Below are 10848 nucleotides of genomic sequence, written 5' to 3' on the forward strand. Positions count from 1 at the left end.
AATATTTCGCATAACTAATTTGGCTACTTAGGGCCCAAAGCGTCACCTGAGATACTCAAAGTGCGTTTCTCGGAATGCATTTTTGATGGAACTTCCTTTCATCTGGTGACTTCAATTATGCATATTTCTGATAGAGTCGGTGATTTCCTGGGTGACACTTTCACAACAAATCCAAATCGAAGCTCTTTCTCTCTGGCTTCTCGCTGGGGAAGAAGGGGAAGAAATCATTCTAATAGCAAAATCTCGCTGTTGCATGCCACATAGCCTGGATAGAGCCATAAAGCTGCTGGGTATACATACACATACATGTATTTGCTATTGATTTTTATTGAGACATTTGCAAAATTAATGTCCATGATGCGGGATAGCAGATCATCCTAGGAAGCACTCGACTCGACCCGACCCGACCCGGCTCGACTCGACTCCACTTGTCGAATGATGAGCGGCATTAATAAATCAATAGCATTTTGATGGCAAATAATTTGAGAGCAGCAGCCCTGCCTCATCCACAACCTCGACATCCTGCGTCCTGGCCCCACCCGAACAAAGGACATGTGTGTGTGCTCCTGATAAGCGACTTCCATGGCCTCCAGTTATGCTGCAGCGAGACTCGACTCGTGTCAAGTTATTTTATTGATTGATGCGGACAAATCTAGTTCCTGTTGTTCTGCTCTCAGCATTAACAGGAGTTACCACCTCCCCCCACAAACACACACACATACGAGGATACACCGAGTTTCTATATAAAAAAATACAAAAATAATGTCATTAATTTTCGTGCAAAAAGCCGCACAATGGGGACTCATCCCCATCATGTCCATGGCGATGCAGCTGGGGGATTGGGGTACGGTTTCCCAGAAAGGATGAACCAGAGCCCAATCAAATCTGACCTGGGCTCAAATGGTAAAAGTGAAGCGGGGTTTTTGCAGAGTAATGGGAGAAATGTAATAAATTGCTTCAACGCCAACGAGGATTGGGTCGAACCTCCAAAAATTTCAAATACTTAAACACGAAAATAGTTATCGAAGTAGATTCGACTTTCTAGTGCTTCAGACCATCTTTCGGCATGTAAAACCCAAATTTTTAGTCTACTAAAATTTGTGGGATTTTTTCTTTCGAGAAAAATTAACTCATCACCAAATTTTGAGCTGGACTGGACTAAAAGCATTCTAATGCAAATTTGCACAGAGGATCCCCAAGTGAGTTGGGGCCATATACCTTGCTCATCTTTTGTGTTTTGTCTGTGTTTTGTTTTTTGTGTGTTTCAGGAATCGGCTGAACAATCGAACAGAAGTAACCAACCCGGAGACCCTGCAGTTTCTGGCGAAAATCACACGTCTGAAGAAAGGTTTCCACCATGACTGCATCACTCGGGAACGCCATAGACCATCCACGAACTTATTTTCGCTGGACATAAGCCTCGAAGCGAATTTGGTGATATTGAAAAGAGGGATCATGCATCTGGCCAAGGAGCTGCAGCAAAAAAAAACCCATTATCAAAGTGCTAGAACAGACATCGGTCTAGACCACAATAGCTTTCACTTTCTTCAGATCAACATTTTGTTGCAAATACCACTCGGCAAAGAAGAAGGCATCAATAAACTTGGTTTCCCTGCAATTTGCGTCTACTTTTATACAAAAAAAAAAAACATCTGAGAATGTCTCAGCACATTTCGGGATGAAATCCGGGGCAGGTCTGATCCTTGGTGGCCACACCATTCAAAAGGCTACGGACTTGTGGCCCAAAGTCCGGTGTTTTCAGGGAGAGTTGGTCTTGCATGGTTATTCCTGGCTTTACATTTCGGTTTCAATTGAAAGCCGTGCTTCAGAGATGCTACCTCGACTTGGTGATGGCATTTGGTGGCCAGCTGTTCTGTTACCGATAGTTCTGCTATCGAACAGTGTCGGATGATTCCCTATTTGTACATATTTATTTTTCAGGAATATTCTATTTGTACAATTGTAATTTGCTGGTGTCAAAGTCGAAGATCAAGGCATTTGTACGCATATCCTCAGAACACACCAGCACTAGCACAACTCTTTCTTATTGATAGATTCCAAATTGGTTCCAGATTGGTCATGGACTATTCCTTAAGATCATTCCCTGTAATGGTAAGGAAGTCCTTGTACATCAAGAAGAGATGGAATGGGAATCAATCGTCGATGGCAGCTGCCACACAAGTTTTGGCAGACTCTCGGGTCTGCCTGTCGTCTGCTACACCTGGGGTTTGTGTATCTCTATACACATATATAACACCATTTAGTTGTCTGGTATTCCCAGAGAGCAGAACAATGATCGCACGATCTGTTTGTGGATCGGCCTTCGTCTAAACAGCAGCTATACGAGTGTCAATATTGAACAAGCCCGAACAGCTCGCAAGCCCCAAGAGGCAATTGATGAATGAAATCGATGAGCCACCGAAGCGATCAGATCAGTCGCTTCGGATCGATGAATGAAGATTCCGCGGCCGGGATGTACACAAATAGAGTCTCTCTATGGAGTGTAGAATTCGGCAAGTATTATTATCAGATCGTCTGGGGCTGTGGGATCGCTTGTTTGACATTTGCTTGACTGGTAATTGTTCTCGTGGGCAAATAGTTGGCATTTGTGCAAATATTTCAGTATTTCAATAAGCGTAGTGTTTGGCTGCTTTATGTCTTTGACGTATTTTTGTCTTTTTTTGGTATTCGCAATTGTACCGGCTCCGTGACGCAGGAAGTGCGTCGCTGCCGAGTGATATAAATAGGGCGGCATGGATGCTGAAAACGTCAGAGAAGAGTTAAAGCTCTTCCACTGAATTTATCCCGAGCCAAGTAGTCCTCAGTCCTCGGCCAGTATGAAGCTTCACTGGCTGCTCCTGGCCGTTTGTCTGGCCTGCTCGCTGCGGATCAGCTGCGGCACCGGCACCAGTACCACTTCCACTACCGGTGCAGCGACTGTGACCACCACCAGCGCCAGCGCCGCCGACGTCACCACCACCACCACCAGCGCCTCCACCCCGGAGGCCACCACTTCGGCCAGCAGCAGCAGCAGCGACGATGCTACCACAGCCGCCAGCAGCAGCAGCAGCAGCAGCAGCAACAGTAGCAGCTCCTCCAGCAAGAAGAGTGCCGCTGCCAGGCGCAAGGCCCGGCTACGTCGTCGGAGGAGGGCTGCCAGAAGGAGGGCTGCCAGAAGGCGGGCTGCCAGAAGGAGGAACAGGGGCTAGACAGGACGGACAGGAACCGGAACCGATACCGATACCGATACCGATACCGATACCAATAGCGATGAGGACGAGGCTCCCCCGCACGCTGGAAGCTCCAATTTGTTGTTGTACCCCTCTTTGTGTATGTCAATGTTCAGTAATTAAATATGTATCCTGGGCTATGGTTTAGAAATGCTTTAAAAAAATAATCAATTCTTTGGGATCGTTTATCGGAGCAAAAAGCTGAAATATTGAGCTCCGTTGGGTTTATTCCGAGAATCGAAGGGTTTTCGATGACATCTAAATGGAATTTATACAATTCATGGGCTTGGAATCGGCTTCCAGCCTTTAAAGCAAGTAACCCAAGATGATCTTTCGCCACAAAGCAACGCATTTCCTGCAAAAATATTAAGTGGCTCAAACTGTGGCCCTTATAAAATGCAGAGAAAAGTGAACAGGAGACTGCTGCTGGAACATTTGCAAATTGAATTTGACCTGGCAGTCACGGTACAGGTTACAGGACCTCCCTTTCACAAAGCAAAGTCGGTGGCGGAGGAGGTGGAGGTGGGGGCGAACAAAATGAATTTAACGGGGCATTTGGAATGCACTGAAACGGTTAGCTTGATTACTTGGCCCTGCCGTACATTGTTGCTTCAAGGGTGAAAGGTTAAAGCTGCCACTGAATCAACCCGCACAAAATCAGACAGACACACACACACACACTTGTACGACATTGTACGAGTGTACAAGAGAGCTGCTCGTCCTCGTATGAGCTGCAATAAAAAAAAGCAACAAGTTGAAAGACCACGCAAGCAAAAAGCAAAAGCCATCAAGGCCCCCCTCACACACACACACACACCAATACCATTCCCAATCACAAGACCAGAAATACCCCAACCACAGCACAAAAACCCATCAGCAATTCGAGCACATAAAAATGGTTATAACCAAGAACCAAGAAAGGAATGATTATGGCTGCCATCAAAACCGAATATGGGGATACCCTTATTGAATATACGACTGCCTGATGTGGATCCTCTGTCCCCAATCGATTCACCTTTTAAGGGGTATATTTCTTATTTCCACTTCCTTAAAGGATCCCCCTTTAAAGGCTTTGCTTTATACGAATCTTTCCTTCTGCAAAGCGCCTTCTAGGACCTTGCTATGAAGGGCTCTTAGGTTAAATTCGATTTGGATTCACCTTTCGGGCATATCCAGCTGCATTTTTGTTCTCCTTCGCATGGGAATACTGTAACACCCGCTGGATGGAGGGTATCGAAATGGAAAACAATAACAAGAAGCAAACAGCAATGCCAACACAATACACTACAATGGGCACAACTGTTGCTGTTGCTGTTCTTGTTCTGCTCTTGTTTCTGCTGTGTTCTCTTCTCTTCTGGCTTCTGGTGCCCGCTTTGGCCGTGGCTTGTGCCGTTGTCTGGCATTGCCAAGTAATGACAGGCGCGAGCTTGAAATGAAAGCGAAGCGCAGGACAGCCGCAGCCCACAGCCACAGCCACAGCCCCACTTACAGCAACGGCAACAGCCACAGCAAACAGAGTGAAGAGAGAAGAGAACACAACGGTAGTCGCGTGGAAGTGACATTCGTCTTCAGACAAAAGCCCAAGCACAAGGAAGAGTTGCGATGCTGAGGGGGACAAGGCGATAGAGAAGGCAATAGTATAGGCCAAAGAGAAGGAGCCGCAAAACAATGGGTCGGTGGGTCGGTGGGTGGCTGAGTGGCATGAGAGTCCCCTAACCCCCATACAGGGTACCCCCATTTATCAAATTGGAGAAAAGCCATCAAATTTATATAGCACACCCCCTGGCGTACCCATCAAAATCATTTCATTTGATTTCGTTTCGTTTATATAATATCCCCCCAGCTCCAGGTAGGTAAAATATTATTGATCAGATCAGCATTACTAATTGAGTTCATATAAGCCATATATCCATGTCTGATTGGGCACGGATTTAGTCAGCAAACGCGCTCAGAGAATCTTCAGAGACCCTTCAGTTTTGCAGTGGGAACGAACCTGTTTAAAGATCAAGCTTTTACATAATAATTTATATTTTGTGGCTATTTTCTATACACTCTCTAATGCGAAAAGTATTCCCTGAAAATTCAGATAAATTCGATTAAAATCGGGACTCCTTAGGAAACCATTCCAAGTGGGATTCACTTTTTCACATTCTGCAAAATCGAAGGCTTAATCGTTTTATTAATTTTTATGGGGGGTATTTAGAGAGATATTTGGCCATAGATTCGAAGTGAGATCCGGCCAGGGTATGCTGTAGTTCCATCTGTGGGCTCTCAGCATTCTGTCGCGTTGCACGAGTCTGCGTTGCTCCCGGGACACCCGGTATTTATGTACAATATGCACATATGTATGTGTATTGATATGCTGCGCTTTGTGGCCGTTGATGTTGATATGCTCGACGTGACTTATATTATACATATATCTCTACACACACACACACACACACACCATTTATTGTGTATGCTACTATGTATCCACATCCACATCCACATCCACATCTGTGCCACTAAAGAGAGGTACGAGGCACTTGTGTCAGAGTGTGTGAGAGCGAGAGTGGCATACAATTACGCCTTGTTTGTCTTGTCCTCGCCATGCCTTGTTCTTGTCTGTTCCTGTTCTGTTCCTTGCCTGCTCCACTCCGCCCCTCCCCACCCCACCACACCCCTCTCCACTCGTCTCTGAGCTCTGTTTTTATGTTCTCTCGTTGTTGGCTCCTATTATTGTTATTGCTACGACGCCCAATTCTTTGGAATACTTTCGTCGTACTGCTTATTATTTTGCAAATACTTGAGGCCAAGAGGCCCCCTTCCCCTACCCCCCACCGCATGCTCCAAACATATTTGAAGCCAGCGAACAACAATTGCCCACTATAAGCATGTTGGGTAATTTTTGTATTCTCCATTCTTGAGTTTACATTTATTTTTTGGCTCCCTTTTTGCCATATTATTTGTGCGCTTGGTTTACACACAATGGGGCCGGGGCCGGGCCGTCTGGTGTGCGGCTTATTTTCGAGAGTTGACGAGCGACAATTGCAGGACCTGCCGCCGGGGAGAGGGAGAGAGCTGGAGCAACAAGTGTGCGAATAGCACAGATAAGTTGGTATTATTCGGGGTCATTGGTTAACAGAAAATGTAATTCCGAGTGCATTTTGGTCTGGATCTGATCTCTAAAGGATATCCCCCAACATCTACTGTTCGAGAAATTAGCTATAGACCTACTTCCGATTGAAAGATGATAGCAGTTGGGATTGGAAAATAAAGTTTTTGATGGACGTGAGAGGGCAGACGAGACAAGCCTTGAACTGTGACTGTGAAAGGCAAAGAAAGGATCAAATAAATCACAATTACCACAGTTCTAAGAATGATTGCCTGGATCACGTATAAGTTTCTGCCCAACACCCACTATCCACTATCCGGGGCCAGACCAGGCCAGGCCTTCGCATTCGATTCATTCGTTCTGCAAATGGCTTTGCCTAATTTGTTCTTTTACTTTTGTTCTTGTTTGTGGCCTAATGCTCATGGCCTTCTGGCATTCGTATGCAAAGAGCGCATAAATTTAATCAGTTAGTGGGACGCTTTTTTTTGTTTTTTTTTGCTGCTTCTGGTGGGCGTAGCCATGCCGTGTAGGTGTGGCCAAGGCTCTGCGTGTTGGCCAAGACAGAGAACAGACAACAGCCACATGGACTCGAACTCTGACGGACCGGACACGGACATGCGGACAGTGGCATCTATGCCGGGTCACAGGCCGCATGTTCTGCACATGCCCAGCGCCAGACTGGCAGACGGGAGACCGAAGATGGCAGGATAGGGTGGCAAGGGAGGATTGGAAGGATGATTGTTACCAAGTTCTCCTCTCTTACTCTCTTTCTATTCCTCTTTCTGGGCATCATTCATTGATTTCTGAGACTTTTTTGTCTAGCCTTTCGGGTTTTTCCTCTCATTGGGTTTGATTTTGTTTCGCTAGCATTGCCGTTGCCATTGCCATTGCCGTTGCCATTTCCTGTATGTGCTAAACCAATAAACCAACTTTTGACATGTCTGCCTGTTGGCTGTTTGAATTGCGTCCTAATTGTACCACTCAGTATGTGTGTGGGCGTCTCTGCCTGTCTGCCTCTCTGCCTCTTGGACTTATGGTGCGGAATTGTCAACGAATTGTGGACCAAACGTATGGAGCTTTCTCTCAACCCCTACCAAATCAATCAATCAATCAATTAGCCAAGGCATCTAGTATCTGTGCTCCCATCAAACGCTGAGACTCTCACGCTGATCCCATCGAATAAAGATCAATTTTCATATGACTTGCACACTGACTTTGCTTCAATTGAATATTTCCAGCTATCCTGCTCTCCAGCTTTCAACCTTTCAGCCAGCCACTGGCATGGCTTCCAGCTGGGCTAATTATTATGGGCTCCTCCTCCGGCTCCTCCTCCGGCGAGGAAGCAGAGCACGCACATCATCATCAATCACGGCGTGTCCCTGGCATCGTTCGGCAAATTTGACAGCGATTGCGACATTTACAACTGTCCCCCCCCAGGTTCCCTCTACTTCCCGCCAGTTCTGCTCGATGCGGCTCGGCCTGGCTCTCAGGCTTTCAGGCTCTCAGGTTCTCAGGCTTCAGGTTGGCTTAAAGTGTCCATCAGCAGAGGAGAGCACGATGAAGTGGCTTCAGCGGCTAATCTCCGTTAGCAACGAAGGCCCTCGAGCAGCAAGACAGCTTCGTGGATAATGATGATTATGCGGTAGCAGGCGAGCGAATGAACTAATCTGCAAAAAACACCTTCAAAATGACAAAAGAAAACACATTCATTTCGACAGTATTCAACAGTATTCAAATTGAACTAAATTTCTCTTCTGCTAAATGAATATCTTAGTCTATAAAAACCAGCTCTAATCGGTGTATTTTTTGCGATAAGCAGCGATTGTCAGACATTACAAAGGACAACAAAGCCCAAATAAATAGAATATAATTAGATATGAGTCCAGCAAACGAATTATACATATATTAATATATTAAAAAAAATTAAATCATCCCATAAATCGAACTATGATATAAATAAATAAATTATATTGGAATTATTAGAATATTTATTGATGTAAAAAAATACCCATTTAAATAAGAAATTAATCAAAAAATAAAATACAAATGGGAAATACTTGTTGTTGTGGTTCTTCCCAAATTTAATTTATTTTAATTTACTTTGCGTCGGCCTTGTTTGCGAGGGGGGGGGGAGGTCCTGTGCTTGGTCAAGGGAATGCAGTGGCGCTCAATGAGAGCACTTTTCGTGTGCCAATTTCAGAGGATACTGCTGCCCTCTCGCCTGCTCCGCTGCGGTCGTGTCTCTTCATCCAAAAAAAATCATAAAAAATAGAATATAAAACGAGGGGGAACGTTGTGAGTTGCTGCGGACACCGCAACTCTACGGTTATACCCGATACTAAGTCAGTATGGCTCTCCTCCGGCAGACGCCGCTAATATTTAACGACACGACAAAGAGTGCGTGCGAGAGAGACAGAAAATCAGTCTGAGCGTGACGTCGGGCGCTGCGTAGCCAATGCAAATTGATTTGTTCCTTTTGGCTATAAAAATGATCTGATCTGATCCAGATTCACCAATCTGATAGATATGGTCATTATCTATGATTCTGCGTTTTTAGTTTTCTCAAATCTGCAATATTGTGGATGCAACAGATTTTCGTCCTTTGTGGGGGCGGAAGGGGGTGGGGCGAAATTTTGAGATATACGTTTTATAGTGAGATCTAACAGGAGTACGGACACTAAATTTGGTTACTCTAGCCTTAATATTCTCTGAGATTTGTGAATATCCCCAGATTTGCATCCTTTGCGGGGGCGGAAGGGGGTGTGGCGAAATTTTGAAACAAACTCGTCTCGGTCCGATATATTAGGAGTGTGGATACCAAATTTGGTTGCTCTAGCTTTTATAGTCTCTGAGATCTAGGCGCTAATGTTTTACTCTAAGCAAAGCCGCCTATGCTACGTGTGTGTTAGAGAGAGACAGGGCGAGAAAAAATGAAATTGTTTTCTTGATGCTGGCTATAATAATAATACGATCCAATTCAGATTCTGCAGCATAAAAGATATGGTCATTCTCTACGATTCTGCGTTTTTGGTTTTCTCGTATCTTTAAAATTGTGGATGCCACAGATTTTCGCCCTTTGAGGGGGCGGAAGTGGGCGGGGCAAAGTTTTGAAATATTTTGGTAGCAGTGACATATCACAGAAGTCTGGATCCAAAACATCGTTGCTCTAGCTCTTATAGTCTTTGAGCATTAGGCGCTGAAGGGGACGGACAGACGGACAGACGGACAGACGGACGGACGGACAGACAGACAGGGCTCAATCGACTCGGCTATTGATGCTGATCAAGAATATATATACTTTATAGGGTCGGAAACGATTCCTTCTGGACGTTACACACATCCACTTTTACCACAAATCTAATATACCCCAATACTCATTTTGAGTATCGGGTATAAAAAAAACCAGCTCATCCGTCCATGGACCTTGTTCTGGGACCAGATTGCTGCGGCCATGTTGGTGGTCCGTCAACACGCGTTCAGTGCATGACAGCCCATGGATGTCCAGCAGCCGGCACCGGCAACAAGCCACGCTTGACCCGTTTTCAATGGCCAAGAGTGCCGTTCATGGCAGTTGCGAAAGAGAGAGAGAGACAGGAGAGAAGCGACCCTGCAATCCTTTAAATGTAAAAACGTTTTCCATAGTGGTCGGCCTGATGAGAGCTCTAAGCCTTTCTGAGGTTTGATATGAGAAACGAAAGGAACCTCAACGCCAAACCAATGTCTATTTACAAGTATTTCTATGCCAAAAGAGCTGTTGATTCTATTGAATAATTAGCAGATTCCAATCAATTGTGCTGCAAAACCTCAACTCAATTATAATCATTAAATGATGCATTGGAATTGCCTGGGACAAATGCCTGATTGGTTGTGCGACTAAAAGTGCCAGCTTGACCTCAAATGACCCGTTCGTTGGCTTTCAATTGATTGCCATACGGGTGAGCAGGCTTAGCAAAATTCCATGAACTATCAATGCGGAAAGCCGCAATTAAATAATTATGATTCAAAGCTTCGAAGCCATTGGGGGAGTGGCTGAGCAAATTAAGACCGAATGTTGAAATAATTTCAATTGTCGCTCTTTGGAGCATTGTACATTACATATTTAGTTTCAATTATTTAATTAAATAATTAATTTGCGCTTAATGTGCAGTTAAATTTAATGGCTATTAAAAATGTAAAAGGCACACGCACCGCACGGCACCGCACACGTTGACGGAATTTAAAGCGCATGACAGAGCGGGCCCGAATAAGTATGCTACACATATTTTTGGTTTAGAAGGATTTACAAGGACTCCTGTAGAGCCCCCAAGCCCCTGCTGCCTTGCTAATTGAGAAAGCTGCCCGGCATTTTGGTCAATAATTTAAAATTAACACTTGCCACACACACACACACACACACACACAGAAGCACACACACACGCCACTACCACCCATTATGGCCTGCCAGCAGCAAACCCCTTGTGGCTTTTCCGGACTATTTCTGTGTTCGGGTGTGTGTATGTGTGTGTGTTGTTTTTTCCTCCACAT

At 45.0% G+C, this 10848-nt stretch overlaps 1 protein-coding gene across 1 annotated transcript; it reads left to right on the forward strand.

Annotated features, from left to right (window-relative positions):
• Positions 1-2837: 2837 nt before the first annotated feature.
• On the forward strand, positions 2838-3209 carry LOC6598551 (protein new-glue 1). Its single transcript, XM_002023669.1, has one exon. It carries the CDS (start codon positions 2838-2840, stop codon positions 3207-3209), a length of 372 nt encoding a protein of 123 aa, XP_002023705.1.
• Positions 3210-10848: the final 7639 nt, after the last annotated feature.

The sequence above is a fragment of the Drosophila persimilis genome, unplaced genomic scaffold (assembly GCF_003286085.1).
Source record: "Drosophila persimilis strain 14011-0111.01,24,50 unplaced genomic scaffold, DperRS2 tig00000579-arrow-pilon, whole genome shotgun sequence".
Taxonomy (NCBI): Eukaryota; Metazoa; Arthropoda; class Insecta; order Diptera; family Drosophilidae; genus Drosophila; species Drosophila persimilis.

Coding starts and splice junctions, on each gene's coding strand:
- LOC6598551 (XM_002023669.1), top strand. CDS start 2,838: ATGAAGCTTCACTGGCTGCTCCTGGCCGTTTGTCTGGCCTGCTCGCTG.